The 17,583-nt window shown below is 55.1% G+C and overlaps 2 protein-coding genes across 8 annotated transcripts in view; one reads left to right on the top strand and one right to left on the bottom strand.

The window, feature by feature from the left end:
- CLUAP1 (clusterin associated protein 1) overlaps nucleotides 1–2,197 on the top strand; it is a 71,969-nt gene extending 69,772 nt beyond the window's left edge. For 4 of the 6 annotated variants that reach the window (XM_030001407.2, XM_030001413.2, XM_030001410.2 and 1 more), the window contains 2 exons: nucleotides 1,293–1,346; nucleotides 1,892–2,197. In XM_030001407.2, coding sequence (XP_029857267.1) covers nucleotides 1,293–1,346; nucleotides 1,892–2,044 — 207 coding nt within the window. In that variant the 3' untranslated portion in view covers nucleotides 2,045–2,197. Of the gene's footprint in view, nucleotides 1–1,282; nucleotides 1,347–1,891 lie in introns of all 6 variants that reach the window. The other 2 variants (XM_030001412.2, XM_030001411.2) reach the window with 2 other exon arrangements.
- Nucleotides 2,198–4,368: 2,171 nt separating this feature from the next.
- Nucleotides 4,369–15,682, bottom strand: NLRC3 (NLR family CARD domain containing 3). 2 transcript variants are annotated; one of them, XM_030002394.2, is made up of 18 exons: nucleotides 15,530–15,682; nucleotides 14,780–15,040; nucleotides 11,982–13,725; nucleotides 11,636–11,722; nucleotides 10,817–10,900; nucleotides 10,459–10,542; nucleotides 9,899–9,982; nucleotides 9,705–9,788; nucleotides 9,136–9,219; nucleotides 8,705–8,788; nucleotides 8,069–8,152; nucleotides 7,879–7,962; nucleotides 7,530–7,613; nucleotides 7,145–7,228; nucleotides 6,958–7,041; nucleotides 6,633–6,716; nucleotides 6,340–6,423; nucleotides 4,369–5,837 (listed from the first exon to the last, which is right to left on the bottom strand). In XM_030002394.2, exons 1-18 carry the CDS (start codon nucleotides 15,534–15,536, stop codon nucleotides 5,747–5,749), a joined length of 3,282 nt encoding a protein of 1,093 aa, XP_029858254.2. In that variant the 5' UTR covers nucleotides 15,537–15,682; the 3' UTR covers nucleotides 4,369–5,746. The 2 variants fall into 2 exon arrangements, with proteins under 2 accessions (XP_029858254.2, XP_040976141.1); XM_041120207.1 differs by having other exon boundaries at nucleotides 14,892–15,040.
- Nucleotides 15,683–17,583: the final 1,901 nt, after the last annotated feature.

Genomic DNA, 17,583 nt, shown 5'->3' with positions numbered 1-17,583 from the left:
AAGAGGGCATGCTAGGAGTTCAGACATCTCTGCGCCCAGCAAGAAACCCTGTGCTGCTGGGGGATTATCCATCTCTCTGTACTGCCCTGCCTTTCGCTGCCTTCATGGAAATTAAGCCTCTCTGAAACAAAGAATTTGCTTTTCAGAAATCCCTTCACAAAAGCCCATTACAGACACCAGGCCCTGGGGGAGCAAGCACTGGCTTGGCTCGGGAAGCAGAGGTTAATGGAGCTAGCATGACTCCAGGGTCCCCAGGAGAAGGGGGAGGGAAGCAGATGGGGGAATCCACCTCTACAGGACATAAAAACAATAGGAAATTCCCAACGTTCACCACCACGTAAAAAAGCCATTTGCCATGGCTGTCTGACACTGCTAGGTTAGCCATGCAAAGCTCTGGGCAGACTATTTCTCCTGCAGGCAGGGCCAGAAGAGAGAAGATACCACTGCTATGAAGTGTTCATTGCAGAGACCTGGAGGCACTATAGTGATAAGGGAGTTAATTCTCTTGCTGGCAAGGGACGAGCTGCCTTTCTTTCTGCCCATCCTCACCTTTTCTCTGGAAAGGAACTTGCAGACCGTGCTCTGCTGTTTGCTTCAGCCCAATTGGATGTGGTTAAGGCTGTTTGTCGCCTTCTGGGGAATGATTTATGCTGTTGGCATTCAGAAACATTTCTGGGTAGGGTCAGGAGTGCCAGTGCTGTAGGTGAAGATGTTGTGACCTTAGTCACAGTTCTGCCTGATTGTCCTTGACCATGTTCTTGCCAGCTTTGGATAGTCATTCTCTGCAATTTCTCCTTCCTTGGGACTTTTCTGTTCACAGCTTTCTCCCATGTGTCCCTGTTGGCACAGCCCTACCACATCCAGGTGTGGAAAGCTGAGGCCTTCAGCCTCTTATTGTCCTCAGCTGCAGCCACTTTGGTTGTCTCATGGCTCTGCCCTCTTAATACAGCATCTCAGCAGGCACCAGGGCTGAGAGGCTTGCTTAGGGACTGTTGCAGGCATCTATGTGTCTGAAATCAGGGAAGGAAACTAGTGAGGCTGGTTTGAACCCTTCAAAGAGTTAATTGGTTTATGGAGTTGAGAAGAGAGCAGGCTCCAGCCTACCTGAAAGCCAGCAGCTGTGTGCCCAGCCTCTGTCACTCGCTGGTGTGGCACATGATGCCTAAGCTGTATCTGTCTTTGCTGCCTTCTCCCCTGCTCCCATTCTGGTTACTTTCTATTTTCTTTTATGTTCTTGTACTTTTTTTTTTTCTGCTCTGCCTCTGCTGTTCTTTCCACTCTGGTTCTCCAAGGGGAGATCTGCCCCAGCACGGCCAGGCACGCGCAAGATCATCACCAAAGCACAGGTGGGTTTCTCTCCTGCAGTTAATTTTCTTCCACTGTGCCTTGATTCTTTGGTCTCGCAATAGGCATCACTTTAAAGTTAAACACGCTGCAAGGTTTTTAATACCACAGATTCAGCAGAAGTCAGGGAGTTCATTTTTGTCAGCCCCGTAAAGTGGGGAAGGAGGTTTGCAATAAATTGAATGGAGCAGCCACTGTCTAGCAAAGTGGGGAGCTGCTGGTGAAAGCCATGTGGGCCGTTAGCTCCCAGAGGCAGCTGAGCTCTGGCCTGTCATTATTTTGAAAGGCCAGCAGCACAGCAGCCTGAGCTGGAACAAAACCTCTTGCATAATCTGCTGCTGCTCCCCAGAGCAAGTCCAAATCTGGAATCCATACCAATCTGAACAAACAGCCTTCCCCATAGCCCCCAGGTGTGTGATTGCACAGAGCACAGGGGAGGGAGCAACTTAACATCAGCCAGCAGCACCATCCTTTACTTTTGAGCTGGCAGAGATGCCTTGCCATCTGAGAACTGAACTGGTCATGAATTCTGTTTGCTTTCCTGCAGGAGGACTCAGGGGATAGTGAGATTGACCTGGATGAAGATGAAGATGAGGAAGAGGATGATATGGAAGACGACAGCATGGAAATCTCCCCGAGCAAATCCAGTCACCGAGCAAGGAAGCCAGAGCCGCTAGAGGAAAGTGATAATGACTTCTGACCCCTTAGTAGCAGGACCAGGAGGCATCTTGAAATACAAACTTTGGAGAGCATGCTGGCCAGGAGCCAATATCCTGCCATCTGAAAAGCACTTGTCAGCATGAATTCAGGAGTTGGTAAATAATGTTCATTAAACTTGAAAATTAAACTTGGATTGCCAGTCTTGTGACTCTCAAAGCGTGAGCAGTTTATCCGTAATGAGAATCACAGTAATGTGGAGTGAGGTTATTTCCATAATTGCATTAGAACTGGCCCTCATGCACTGCAGCGCCAAAAGTCGCACTCCAGTGAGCATCATGCGCTTGATTTCCCTGCATTTTATTATGTCCAAACATATTTTTGGGGCTTAATAAAACTGGATGAAAACCTGCTCTGGGAACACACTTAAATTGATTTTAAATCTGGCTTAAATCTATTTATCCTAAACATATCCTTTACTTAATCAAGGGCTTGCCTCCACAAAGAGCAGCACCAGTTGCATTAAGGGAGTGGGAAACTAGTGAAGGGGTCCTCAAATACCTGCACCTTCAGTGCAGCATCTCTTAGTATTTCAGCTGTCAGTGGGAATTGTTCTCAAACTTCAGTGGGTTGTGCTTGAGCATTCTGAGAGCGGCCGTGCGAGACTGCTGTAACTAAATCCATATGAAATTAGCCCTTTAATTATACTGGTACTTCTGGGGCAGACTGAGATTTAGGCACTCAAATGGGCCAAAAGTTGGGCTTTTGTTCAGCAAGTTATACAGATGCCATCAGTGAAAATGGATGCAGGTGAACGCAAAAGGTGGAGCTTGTCTAGTGTGTTGCCTCTTTTCTTTTAGCTCTGCTTTAGCATCACAATTTGTCTTCAAGGGAGCAGAAATCAGTGCTTGATTAGAAGAATTCATTTTGGTGTGTGTTCATCAGGGCAGACAAGAGCCCAGGCTGTTTTCCTGCCCTTCCCTTTTTTCACATCAGCAAAGTACTTTGCTTTTCTCCCCATCTGAAGTCTAGAGTCAGGTCCAACCCCTCTATTATTGTGCTGAAGGAAGGAACACATGCGAGTTACTTGAAAAACGAAGAACTTTTTTATCTCTCTGTATCTCTGGCCCCAAGGGTGGAACTGTCACACCCAAGGCAGTTCCCCATCAGCAAAGCTCAGAGCTTGAAATGTCACATCAAGGTGGGACAAAAGTTTGCAGGTAAATATAGTGCAGTTTTTGTGTAGTAACGGGACGTATGTGGGTGCAGTGATGTGCTGAAATGCGCACAATTGTACAGGCTTGAGCCAAACTGGCCGACAGTTAGGACACTTCCTTGCGCACTGTAAAATTAATTGGCATTTTGCACCATACTTCAAAGAAAGCAGATGCAAAAGACGGTGTTCTTAGTGCTAGACACCTACTGCAGAGCCATTAGGGGGTGTCCTGTGACAGCCAGTAAGAAAGTGCATGTGCTCTCCACATCCCTCTCCCAAGGGATGAGAATGTCCTGATTTTAGGACCCGTTCTGAAAATGTTTTTCCATGTTACATAGGGAATCTGTTCTGGTCCTCCCTGTGTGCTGAGATATATCTGATCTGTGAGAGAGATTTCCCATGAGATCGGGCCCAGCCTCCAAGTCTGGGCTGCAGTTTCAGAGTTAACGGTTTTCTATGTTATTTCCGATATTGTAGGCCACAATGGAAAGCTGACTTAATACCTTGTGTGCACAGAACCAGACCCTCTTCAGGCAGCACTGCCACCTAGCCTTTCAGCACAGCCGGCCAGGTTTTAGGGTAGCCATGGTTTGCCTTGCAGCTGCAGCACCATTAGCAGCCATCCCCCCGGTGCCAGTGCAAATGCAGCCTGTGAGCACTCAAGCTTTCAGCTCAGAAGTGTTTGTGTATAGCTAGGTATGTGCATATCCAGACAGATAGATTAAATATACTTCAAATTGTTGTTAACCCTCTGTTTTCTGGAGCTCCAGGGCACGGGAGCTGGCTTGGGGTTGTTGATCGCTCTCTCCCTTGGCGTTTCAGGGAACGTTTCAGCTCAGGGTTAGGCACAGGCTTTGGGCAGAGCTGAACCCGAGCCTCAGTCTGCCCTGAAATAATGGTGAAAGAGGTAGGACTTTAAATCACTCAGTGTCACTGTATCCTGTTGGAGAGCGTCCCCCAGCCCCTGACACCTCACGGAAAAAGCCATGAGCCCTCTTGTCACACCAGTATGGGGGGTGAGGTCTGCAGGCAGGGCAGCAGAGCACAGTGCACTCCAAATGTAATGTAATGCAAGAGAGGAAGACAGCACAAGGCATCTTCTCAGCTAGCAACCAATTTATTTCCAAGTATGTACATATCGCACAGCTCAGCCCGGCGTTTGTCCAGGATCAGCCCACCAAGGTCCCTGGAGCAGTTGCTTACTGCCCTGAGTGCAGCAGCAGTGTGTCTCGGTGTGGGCTCCGGCTGGGATGGAGTGGGGAGAGGGGGCAGTGGCTGGAGGGGGCTCTGGTGGGGTTGCATAGTTTGGCTACTGGTCCACCTGCAAACCTGGCACCTTTTGGAGAGTCACTGGGTCTCTGCCACGAACATGAAGGCATTACCTGGCACCTCTGCTTTCAGCAGCCACCTGCCCAAAAGGTGACTGCTAGGGATGGACTCTGCCTGCAGCTGGGATGTCGGGAAGATGCATCCAAAGGTCACACAACTTGTCACCAATGACAACAGCAGGAGACCCAAAAAGTCCAGCCTGAACTCGAGAGGCAGAACTTTGTGATAAGGCAGTCCCACTGTATCACCAAGACATGTGTGCTGGAGACGGCCCATCCTTGTGCAGTGCTGTTCCTCTTACATTCACCCTCCCGCTCCTCCTCCCATTATCGTCAGGGCTCTTTATTTCCCAAAGTCTTTCTAGATGGTTCCACTCCCATGTCTTGGGATGCCTGTCTCTGATAGAGAACAGCACTACCAAACACTTCAGGCATGCTTGGCCAGCACCAACCTGTTATGAAGGGCATGGCAAACAGCACAGGTTGCACTCACTGCCTAGGACCCTGCTCTGAAGTGCCGAGGTCCAAAGCACTGCTCCCATCTGAGCAAGGAAACGGCAAACCTCTCGTTTCTGTCTGGGATTTCAAGGGGAGCCTGCAGGACTGGGCTGTATTTTGCTAGGTGAGAAGGGGCTGCTGTGAATCCTGCCCGTGTTTCACCCTGGGATCCTTGCCAGAAGTAGAGAGAGAAGAGCTGGCGCTGGGAGCAGAGCCCTGGAGCCCCCGCTGGGGTCCTGCAATGTTTGCCCCCAGCGACTCAGGCTAGGACAAGAGCAGAGCTCCGGGGCGGTCAGGATGCGCCCAGTCTGGGGCAGGGTCTGAGCACAGCGCTGTAACCCTACGGAGATCACAGGAGGGGTCGCTGCCGCCAGTGGTGGCAGGTAAGTCACGAAAATGAGAGGGGCTGGCATGTGGGAATCTTCCCCCTCCTCTCTCCTTTTTGCATTTCACCCATTCCTTGAAGCTCCCCCAGGGCCTGGATGAACAGGGATATGGGCATACATCCCTCAGCTTTCAACACTAGCAAGTCTTGATCCTCCTGCACTGCTGATCTGGAGGCTCTAGGTCCTCCTGGGCTGTGCCAGGGAGCTCAGGAGCTCTCCTCCCTAAGACGGGCAGGCAGAGGGCCAAGCAGCTCCCTGTGGAGGCATGCCGGCCAAAGGGACCCACCGGGCCACCTCCTCGCTGCGGCCAGGCACCCTCACACGTCCACGACACAGTCGGGTGAGTTTGTCCGGATAGCGTCAGAGATCATCTTGGCTCCCGACTGGCCGATGCGGTTCCCCTGCAGGCTGGGAGCAAAGAGAAGAGAAGTTCAGGCTTGGACACGAGGCAGAGCAGGATCCTTGGTGGGTACGAGAGATGCTCCCCAGCTTTGCACCGGCATCATCTGCACCCTCCCCATGCCATCCAGGAGCTCTTGCTGGGACCCTGGTCAAAGGGGACTCTGGGTTTGAGAGCCCAGAGGCAGCCAGGTGAAAAGCTGGAGAAAGCTCCTGGGGAGCTGAAGGGGCTGAGCCGGTGCGTCCCTGTGATATTTTGGAGACTATTTGGCTTTTGGGGTGGTTCTTTGCCCCAGAGGCATCCCCAGAGAGGAGCTGTGGGGTCTGGAGTTGTGCGGGTGTGGTGGCTGTCGCGCCAGGAGGAGCACAGGGCACCCTTGCCCCCTGCCCCATCGGGGAGGTCCCTGTAGGGCAGCCAGGAACGGGCAGTGCCAGCGGTGGGGAAGGTCCCTTGGTGGTTCCTGTGGTGTCCCCCATCCCTGCCTTACCATCCAGGGCGGCGGCCACTTACTTCACGTAGGTGAGGCCGTGGTTGCCCTTCAGAGCGGTGGCGATGCAGATGGCTCCGTCCATGCCCAGGGAGTTTTCCTGCAGGCTGCAGGAGGTGGGGGGGTCAGAAAGCACTGGCCAGGGAGACATGCCCACCGGGAGGGAATGTACACCGTGGGCGTGGGCATTGGGAAAAGCCACCAGCTCAGGGGTTTGCCCTACTGAGAGCTGCTGGCCTGGCCGTCCCCACGCTGCTCCCTCCAGGAAGGTCTGGAAAGGCTCTTTCTGGCTTACCCCAGGGAGCGGGATACTTACTTGAGCCGGCGGAGGCTGCGGTTCACCTTCAGCGCATTGGCCATCGCCTTGGCCCCTGCCACACCGATGGAGTTTCCCCGCAAGCTGCGAAGAAAGGCAAGGCGGTGAGGAAGGACAGCCTGGGACGGCCCTGTGCTGTCCACGGGCGAGAGGAGGAGGTGGGAGAGCTGGCCCCACACCAGCGAGTCAAGGGACAAGGGAAGCCAAGTCTGGTAGGACACAATGCAAGGGTGGAAGCAGTGCTGAGCTAAGGACCAGGGTCTCGGACACCCCCAGGGAGCGTTGTCACAGCCATTGGGACTCGGTGGCCCCACCAAGCACTTACTCTAGGATCTGCAGGCTCTTGTTGACCATCAAGGCTTCTGCCAGGGCTTGGGCACCAGCCACGCCAACTGAAGCCACTTGCAGGCTGCAAGAGAACAAGGACCCTTCAGCGCACGTTGTGAGGTAGCCATGGTGTGCTAATTAGACAGGCTGCGACGCCACGGCCCCGCCACAGCCTGGATACTCACTGAAGATCTGCCAGTGTTGTGTTGACCTTCAGCGCGGCGGAGAGGGCGACCATTCCCTCGTCTCCGATGGCATTCTCCTGCAAGCTAAGACACGCAAGTGCTGCGTCTGCCCACAGCCCAGGCACCCAGGAGCAGGGAGAGGGGCAGCAAGCACAGGGCACGGTGTGCCATGCTTTCCCAAATGGCTTGGGGGGGTCCCCGGGCCACCATGGACTTACAGCATCCCCAGCCAGGGACGTGCAATGGGGACACAGGATAGGCTGGAGCGCATGGAGGAGGCAGCAGGCAAAGCCACCTCCCCTGGAGCAACGTGAGGACAGAGTCCATGGGCAGGTCCCAGAAAGAAGACGCTGCCCAGGACCTGTCCTCCAGTGTCCCTACTTACTCGAGGCTGGCCAGGCTGCTGTTGAACTGTAGTGCTTGTGCCAGGGCCGTGGCAGCTTTTGCCTGGATGAAGTTCCACTGCAAGCTGCAAACAGGAGAAAACGGGAGATGAAGCCTGGGGCTGTGAGGATGCCCCAATCCCTCCAGGCTTAGCACCCATCCGCTCCCATCCAGGGAGATGACCCATGTGCCCGTGGATCCATCCGGGATGGCACAGCACACCTCCCATGGAAGGGCGACCCAGGGAAGCCACTCTCACAGCCTGGCGGGGCTGAGGCCCAGGAGCAGTGTCCCTGCCCTGCGTCCACGCAAGGGGCTTCAAACCAAGGCAGGTCCAAGGGGAAACTTACTGGAGGGACGTAAGCGCCCGGTTCTCTTTCATCGCTAAAGCGATGGCCTTGCCACCTTCATCATACAGCAGGTTCGCCGCTAAGCTAGAGGCAAGGGACAGAGAATGTAAGTCACGCATGCAGAGTTTGGGACAACTCTAGCAACACCGCGCAGCAGCATGGGTGCCCTCCTGGGGCCAGTGGGACTTACTCCAGCTTCCTGAGGGTGCTGTTAGTCCGCAGGGCACGGGCGATGGCTGGGCCCCCCTCCTTGCTGATGGAGTTCTCCCGCAGGCTGGGAAAAGACATGGGGCTGGGGAGGAGCATCCGAGGCAGGGCATCAGCTGCTCCACCACAGCCCTCCTCGCCCCCCCACTCTGGGGCTGAGACCATCTATTGCGACAGCAATCTGTCTGACTTGCATCTCCATTAGCATCTGCATCCCCATCAGCATCTGCCTCTCCATTCCCTGCATCTCCATCAGCATCTGCATCTTCATTCCCTGCATCTCCATCAGCAGCAGCATCTCCATCAGCATCTGCATCCCCATCTGCATCTCCATTCCCTGGGCATCCTACAGCTGTGGGCACCCATGGCCCATCAGGGCTTTTTCGCAGCCTCCCATCCCTGCTGCCATCCTTTCATCGCGAGACATGGCTGAACTGGTATTGTCCCAAGGGGAGAAAGCTAATCATGGAGAGAAGATGGCTGCAGCCGGAGGAGGGACAGAGGCTGCTATCAGCATCCCAGAGCACTTGTGGAAACAACCAGGCACAAGGAAAAGTTCTCGCATCCCGTGTCCTGACAACAGCTTTTGGCTGGGGTGGCCGGAGGGATTGTCTCTTACTTGAGGTTGATGAGTCCCTTGTTGGAGGAGAGAGCTGCTGTCAGCGCGGTGACCCCAGCACTGCTGATGGAGTTGCTCTGGAGACTGAGACAAAGAGGGGAAGGCGTGAGGATGGGCCAGTCTTGGCATTGCAGGTAGGCTGCGCGGTCGTGTTTGGGGTGAAAAGTGCCCGTTTGCCTGTTTCACTGAGAAACGGGCATCTCCCAGCCATGGGAGACAGTGGGGAGCTGCGGCTAAAGGACCAACTTTGGGAGCAGCCAGGCCAGGATCAGCATCTCCTGCTTGCCACGGCAGCACCGGCCCCACCGAGCAGAGGTGACAGGGTTTGCCGGCACTTTGGGGCAGCCGAGGTAGGGGGGGAGGTGTTGCTGGAGTGAGGAGGCTGGGCTCTGTTGGGGAAGCAGGAGACCAGGCACAGAGGGGGGACTTACTCGAGGCTTTGCAGACTGTGGTTCACCTTCAGAGCTTCGGCCAAGGCAACCGAGCCGTTGTCTCCTACTGAGTTGCTGGAGAGTCTAAGACACAAGAGGAAGAGCAGGTGTTACCCGCGGCCACGTTGCAACTGGCTTAGATCTGCTGGCAAAAGATTTATCTCCCCGAGGCTCTTTCTGCTTCAGCAATAAGCATGAACTTGCTGTGGTCTTACTTCCAACCTACATACACTTCTGTTCTCGTGTGTTGGTTTTGAGCTGAACTAGCTTTTAATGTATCCACAGGGCCTGGAGACCTGCCACTTGCCTCTGCTGGAGGGAAGACTTGGGCTCTCAGTTCTTTACGTGGCTCCCTGCATTCCCAGAGATATGAAGAGCATCTCTGCAGGGTTGCTCCAAAAGCAGCGCTGCGGTCCTTGTCCTCCTCTGCCCATGCCAACCCCCTTGGCCAAAGCTAGCAGACTCCATCCTGCCTGCGTCGCGTGGCCCGGTCCCCTGCCCACCCTGCCCGCAGATCCTGGGAGATGTGGCGCTGGCGTCGCCATCCCTCCACCTCATGCTGCTCTTACGTCAGCTCCTTCAGGCTGCAGTTCTGCTTCAGCGCCTCCGCTATTTTCCTGGCACCGCGGGCTCCGATGGCATTTTTCTGCAGGCTGCAAAGGTGAGGAAGGCACCCATGAATGTCAGGTGCCACATCCCCACTGGTGGCACCTCGGTCTTCTGGGTGGCTGGGAGGGGGGGACAGCAGGTCCCGGTCACTCACTGCAGGGTTGTCAGCCTGTGGTTGGTCAACAGAGCCTCGGCCAGGAAAGTGGCACCATCCTCCTTGATGGTGTTGTGCTGCAGGCTGCAAGGAGAGAGGAGTGAAGGCGTGCGTGGCAGCCCCTGCAGCGGGGCGAGGGGCCATGCAGGGTGGTGGTTGCCTGCCCTGGCATTTGCTTGCCCCCATCCCTGGTGTGAGAAGCGTATCTGACCCCTGAGCATCCCTACCTGGGGGGTCTCCCTCCCTCCTCTCCCATGGGAGATGCCTCCTCCTGTGAGCTCCCATGCAAGGGATGGACCTCAACCTCAACCTCAACCTGGACCCACTGAAGCTGAGAGGCAGGAGGGTCCCAACGTCTCTGGCCCAGGGCTGCCCCGGTCACCGGGTCTCTGCCGGCTGCACTCATGCTTGCTGCCCGGCACAACCAAACCAGGTTGTGCCCAGGGTCTCCCCACCTGCTGGCCCTTGAGGCAGGGAAAACCTCAATGGGACAGGAGAGGGCTGGGGGGGGCTTGTCCTGGGGATCTGCTCCCAGAGGTGCTGCAGAAGTTGAGACTTACTTCAGGGAGAGCAGGACTTGATTTTTTTTCAGCGCATCAGCCAGTGCTTTTGCTCCAGTGGGGCCAACGGAGTTGCTTCGCAGGCTGGGGCAAGACAGGCAGAAAAGCCAAGGTTAGCAAAACCAGAGCGGGATGTGCCCACTTTAAGCGAAATGCCTCCACGTGGCACCATCCCAGGTACTGCTGAGGTGGGACATCAGGCCAGCAGCTCGCACCTCTTGAGCGGTGGTGGCTTTGGGGGCTGGAGAGCTTCCCCAGCTCGGTCAGGCGAGGTGGGATCCAGCCCTGCTGCAGCCATGGGAATGGTTCCCAGTGGGGAATGCATGCGTGGCAGAAGCTGGTAAAGGGGAACACTTACTCCAGCACCGTCAGGCTCCTGTTCACCATCAGCGACCTGGCCAGCGCTTTGGTTCCCTTATTGCTGATCTGATTTTCTGCCAAGCTGCCCAGAAAAAGAAACATCAGGTGTTTTTCAGGGGGAGAAAGAGGTTTTTGCAGCCCATGGCATGTCCCAGGACGAAGCTGGGATGGGTGAGCAGAGGAAAGCCATGAGGAGCATTTGGTCTGTGGTACAACCATGCAAAGTCGTGGATGCTCCAAGATCTGCTCTCCTGGGGTGGACACCAGGCAGGGGATTGCAAGGGCAGAATAGAAGGGAAGTTTCTAGACTTAAAATTCATCTGTTTCATGAAAAGGGAGCTCAGATCACAGCATGGGGGACTCTATGTGCAGCCACAAAGAAGGGCAGGGAGGTGGCGAAAGTGGGGACCCATCTGTCTGGGGCGAGGCATCTCCCTGCGTGGGGGTCGGGAGCCTGTCCCCCTCCATATGTCAGATGCTCCGTGCAGAACCTTCGGTGTCCAGCAAACAGCCATGACTTTGGGAAGCAGTTTGTTGGGATAACCCATGGATTTCTACACAAATTTTTAGGAACAGCGAGGAGGTAGCGGTCCCAGGAAGGCTGGGTGAGACAGCCTGCCCAGCCACCGCGAGGACACGGTGGGTAAGGTCACTGTGCCTGCGTGCAAGAGATCGCATAAGGCTGTCCTTGTCACCAGGCACCCTGGGGAGCCAGTGAGAGAGATGTTCCTGGAGGACCCTCACCCTGGTTTTGAGGTGCCCCCAGCTCCGTGCTGCATCCCCAGGAACAGCCTGTCTGCCCTGGGCCAGGTCCTACCTGAGCTTCTGGATCTGGCAGTCCTTCACACTCAGCACACTGCCCAGCAGCTCCATCACGTTGTCCTTAAACTGATTATTGTCCAGCCTGGAGAAGATACAAGGAAAGAGCAAAAGCAAGCATTTGGAGAACAAAGTGGAGAAAGGACTACTCTCCTATGACATCTGCCCATCACAGGTGGAAAAACTCAAGCACAGAAGCAGAGCAGACCCAGTGCCATTCCCAGGGCAGCTCCCTGCTGACGGACAATCTTGGTGGGCGCATGTCTCCCATCGAAACCCAGGATTTTGAGTCACAGCCCGGTGTCCCTGCTTGCTTCTCCCGGTGCAATCCGACCAGGACTCACCTGAGGTTGTGGCAGAAGAGGAGCTGGGAGAGCAGGCTCTTACAGATGTTGTAGGTGAGGCAGTTGGAGAGGTTCGTCTCCTCCACACAGACGTCAGAGACCTGCAGGAGATAAGCCAGGGCAGAGCAGTTCACAGGGGTGAGCATCCCGGCCAAGCTCTCGTTCTTCATTGCTTCTTCCACAGTCTTAGCAATCTCCGTGTGCTGAATTTCATACAGGCAGTGCATGGTGTTCACCGTCCGCGAGGAGATGACGTAGTCGGTGTTCAGGCAGCCCTGGAGGAAGTTGATTGCCTGGCTCCTGAAGCTGTTGTGCTCGTCCTTCATCAGCAGCCACCCAGAGAGCAGCTTGTTCACCTGAGGGGAGAGGAGCCCAGACAGAAAACGCACAAAGATGTCCAGATGCCTGTCCTCTGCCTGCAGCGACCTCTGAACAGCACTCTTGAAGTGGTTGAGGAAACCCAACTTGGGCCAGGACATCCCGCTCTCCGTGAAGAGGTCGAATATTGCCCGCTTTGCAGCCGTGTAATAATAAATAGCCGCTAGAAACTCCTGTATGGTTAAGTGGGAGAAGTAGTAGGCTGTGAAGGACTGCATCTCTTCTTTGAGTAGGAGGCGACTGCACAAGCTGCTCTGCAGCAAGGAAAGGTCAATGCCGTATGCCTTCATGTCCTGCTCATAAAACACATATTTCTTTTTGAGCAGCCCATAGAACGCCAGTCTGCCCAGGCTGCCCACCATCTTCTTGCTGTTGTTCATAGCCTGCTCAATCCTGAGTGTTTCTTTTGGCTTTTCCGGCCAGTCACTGCTCAGAGCCATTTTAAAATAATAGGAGTAGATTTCTGATAGGGTCTTGGGGACAACAGTTGTTTCTTGGAATTGATCAGTGCTATTTTTTAGGCAATAACCGATTGAGGAGCCAGAAATCCAGCAAAAGCCAGGAATGGTGCACATGACGTGTAACGGCCTGTTAGCCCTGATGTGATGCAGGACTTGGCCAGATAGGTCTCTGTTGTCAAGGAACATCTGGTCCAAGAAGTCCTTCATCTCTGCAGCTCCAAAACCTCGTATTTCCGTCATCCGGTCAACAAGCCCACCAGGGATTTGGCTGGCTGCTGTTGGCCGCGACGTGACCCAGACAGAAGCCTCCTGCAGCAGGTTGCCACGTATGATGTTGGTGATCAGGTTGTCCACTTGGATCTCCTTTTTGGGATCGGTGCATACTACCGTGTTGGAAAAATCCAAAGGAGTCTTGAACTCATCCAAGCCATCGAGGATCAGCAGGGTCCTGGCGGCTCCTGCTGAGATGCAGTTTGGCTCAGTGATGTGAGGGAATGCCGAGCAGATGAGCCTCTCAGCAGAGAGCTTCTCGTAGGTGTTGAGCTCGCGGAAGGTGAGGGGCAGCACAAAGATGATGTCCCTGTTGATCTCCCCCTTTGCCCAGGTGTAGACAAACAGCTTCACCAGTGTGCTTTTGCCAATCCCAGCCACTCCGATGGTGACAGAGATCCGAGGTGGGATGCTGACCTTGGAGAGAGGCAGGAAGAGCTTCTCCAGAGGGATGCTCTTGGATACATTTCGTAAGCCTTTGGTGGCTTCAATCTGCAGGATGTCATGCTCCTTCTGCTGGATATCAGTCAAGCCTTCCACCAGCAGCAGGTTCGTGAGTCGCTGGAGGGGACCCGTCTCCAAGCCATTCCCATAGTAGCTTTGGAGGCTCTCCAGGTGCTTCTGCACCATGGGTTCTGCACAGCGAGAAATGAAACGAGGGAATGAGGAGGAAGATGGTAACCACAAATGCAAATGAGAGATGCTGCTTCACTTTTCTGTTGTGCCCATGCAGAGGGGATGTGCCAGAGCCTGGAGGGCACTAATAGGCTTAAATGGTCCTGCCCAGCCTCACCCATCAGTCCAGGAGCCCATTTAAGCTCAGCCCTGGGCCTTCAGCCCCTGCCTAAGCTATGTTGTAGGAGTACTTGCCTACAGCACCATCGTGCCTGTCCCTGCTATGGACCTCGTTGATCTGGACCTTGATCTTGGACCTCATCATTCTACACTTGCCTGGTGACCACTGGACTGTGTCTGAACCTGGTTGCCCTCACTGGACCTGATCCTGACCTCTGGATTGACTTCCTGGCTTGACCTCAGCCTTGTCTCATCACCATGGACTTGTCTAATGAGTTGGACTCGTAGCTGAACCTGGTCACCATCTCTGGACCTTTCCTGCTCACCTGGGTCAGGTACCACGGCCCCTAGTACAGCATATTTAAAGCCGCCAGCAAAGGCTGGACAAGCAGGGGATGGTGCCGTGAGAGATTCAGAGCAGACACCAGCCAAGGTTGGAGCCTTCCAACCAGGAGGGAAACCTGGGAAACCTCTCCTGGCAAGAGGGTTGCAAGGAGAGCCTGAAGTTGGGGCAGCCATCAATGGATGGGGTCAGGGATTCCCAGCCCTCCTCCTCCTGCTGTCCCCCTGTTCCCAGCCCAGGTGCTGGGAGTGACTGGTGTGATCAGTACACTGAGGACATTAAAGGTTCCTCAGGCTGCCCAGAGAAGTGTGCTGAGGGCAGCGAGGGGCCTGGAGGAAGGTACCTCAAACCTGGCAGAGAACCCTTGTCATCCCCTGGCTGTGTCCTTCCCCAGCGGAGACCCTGAGATAGCACCGTCACTTGCACGGACACTCCCATCGGAGCTGCCAATGCTGCCCAGCTCTGTGCGCATCTTGGGGTGCTCCAGCAAGCACCCACAGCCAGGACATGTGTGCAGACACCCCTCATTGGGTCCAAAGTGGACTGCCTACCATAGACAGTGATGTGAAGGTAGAGCTGGGAATTGGTGGTCTCGATGAAGGTCTGCAGGGACTGGGAGGCGTAGCTGCCCTTGCCAGCCAGGACATCCACCACCGCCCTCACCTTCTCGGGCAGGGAGCTCGCCTCCTGCGCCCGGCCAGCCTCCTCCGCCGTGAGGAGGTCCAGCCTCCGCAGGTAGCAGATGATCTCCTCCAGGAACTGCGGTGAGATGGACCTCACCAGCTGCTTGCGGTAGCGGTTGATCCAAGCCTCTGTGGGAGAGGAGAGCAGGAGAGTTAGGTCTTGAACAAGCCCTGGGCATGTTCCTCAGGGGTGATGGGAAAGGCAGCAGTGGAGCACCTCATCCGACTCTGAAGGTAGCAGGGGGTAAACTAGAGCACTTCAGAGCAACCTGCCAAAGTCCTCCTTGAGATGATGCCATCCCAAAGCTGCGGCAGGCTGTTTTGTGAGGAGCTGCTTGGTCAAGGCAGCAGCTATTGAAACTAGAGTCAAATAAACTGAAGAATGCAATCATGAAATTACATTTCCTCCTGGAAACCAAGCCCATGCAGAGATAAAAGTCTGAGCAAGATTATTTATCTTTGGAGACAGCCGTTCCCCCTGTGCCAGCACAGTGGTCCCCAAGCCCTTGGACTAGGAACTGCTTTTAACCCTCACACCTTGGTGCGCGACCTTGTCCCATTTTTGCATCCGAAACTCCACTGAGATGATGGATGTCCAGCTGCCCAGCCACCACTCACCTTCCATCAGAGGCTTCCCGTGACATGGGTGATCCCTGGGTGAGGAGTGCTGTGTTGGCAGCAGCACAGCCGTCCCATGGACCGCCCCACGTCGCCCCAGCCTGCTCACAGCACCAGTCGAGGCTCCTCAGCCTTTATCCATGTTCCTGGTGGAAGAAGAGGAAAAGCATCGGGAGCAACATGGGAGGGAGCACACCTTGAGTTAACGTGGTACTGACTGTGGTTGAGCCAAGGGCCCATTCATCAGCTTTTGACTAAGACCAGAGTCCCCGGTGCTGTGGACCTGGCAGGGGCAGAGCCGGGACCATCACGCTGCAGCATCTTTGCCCCAGACCTCATGTGCCACAAACTTGGTACCTTCACCACCACCACTCATGCCGGAGCCTTTCTCGAGCAGAACAATTGCATTAATTGCCTTGACGATGCCCCTGTGCCACCCACAGGTCACCCAGAGAGCGCCTGAGTGCCACCACTGTCACCAGAGGGACAGCAGGGCTGTGAACCGCTCCTGCGTTGTCCTTCTCTGTGTTGTGAAGGAAGTTGTGGGGCAGCAGGCAGAGCAATGAAGGGCCCGTTTCAGTTTCGAACCCACCTCGCCTCCGTCCAGAGCTTCCGTCAGGGCTTGCTGAGCGTGGCCAACACCACATCCTGTTGCAGAGCTCTGTAGTCGCTCCACTTTTCACAGCGCTGGTGAATCATTGCCTGGAGAAGGAGCATCTACCTGCTCCCTCCCCCTTGGCTGCTGCCAAACCATGCTGAGGGTTTGGTGTTTTATTTTTAAGTGTATCCACCCACTGAGTCCAATTGTTTTTTGAGCAGAGGTGGAGCGGGAAATACCTCCATGCTTGAGAGTGCTCCCAGCTTCACCCATGTTAGTTAGCAGATGGCCTCTCCACCAGCCCCAAAGTCATCTCCAGGAGCTGGCCGTGTCCAAGTGGGAACATCTCAGCCCCAGGCGCTGTCTGATCACGGCAGCAATGTGAACACAGTGTCCCAGTGCCCTGGCCCGTGTCCTGGCACAGCACCATTTCCTCACCTCCACCTGGCCTACAGGATGCTCTAGACCCATGCGATCACCCCCAGATGTACCTGCCAGAGGCACTGCAAGGAGGTCGCTGCCCACAGGCAGTGTTGCCTTTGCCCAAACCGACTCCTGAGTAGGATGTGGGCACCGTGGGGGCTTCAATGCAGCCTCACCAACAGGTACCAGGTAACACTCACTTTCTTTGGTCAAACCCAACCTCTTCCAGGGAGAAAGCACAAATGTGGCTTGACCAGGGAAACTTGGTAGAGTTTCTGGTCCATGGTGCAAGGTTAAGGTGCTTGGAACATCTCTTTTGCAGGCTCTTCTGTTCATCCTCCTGCCAGGAGATCCATGCTGAGGTTTATTTCTCCCACCAGAAGACGCAAGGGCTCAGCCACCAGCAGCAGCCCAGCTGCGCGGACGGTGGCCAGGCTGCAGGAGGAAGGACCAGACGCAGCATCTCCCAGGGTTGAGTCCCTCACAGACCCCACTGGCTGGATCTCTCATTGAGACCCCTTTGTGGCGTGTCCTACAGAGCGGGGTAAGTGTCTGAGAGGCGCTGGGTGACAAAGCCCATCCCCACCTGCCCAGATGGTTTCACATGTGGCTTGGACAAGCCCTCATAGGGCTGGGGGCTGCTGTTGTTGCTGGGTGTGAACCCACAACCTTTCCCGCCAGGAAGGAAACGTGGAGTCCTTCAGCTCTTTCTTGGCTGCCCAGCTCTGACCTCCTGGTTTCAGAGGTGGCAGAGGTCCACGCTCCGCCTGGCAGTGATGGTGGCCTCACAGCAAAGCCCTTTTCCCCATACAGGGAGCAGCAGGGCTGCGGCAGCAGCTCGCCAGGCTTTTCATCCCCCAGGCAGTGGCTTGGTCAATTAAGATAACGTCAATTACAGGAGCTGGCTGAGCCATTCACAGCAAAATTTTCACCCTTTGATGTGTTCTTGTCTCTAAATGGCCTGGAAAGTTCAATTAAGTCTTTGCATGAAGCAGTCCCCAGGTGTCTCCTCTTTGCCGTGTGACCAAGAACA

Source organism: Aquila chrysaetos, chromosome 25 (assembly GCF_900496995.4).
Source record: "Aquila chrysaetos chrysaetos chromosome 25, bAquChr1.4, whole genome shotgun sequence".
NCBI lineage: Eukaryota > Metazoa > Chordata > Aves > Accipitriformes > Accipitridae > Aquila > Aquila chrysaetos.
This window is presented reverse-complemented; position numbering and strand designations above follow the sequence as displayed.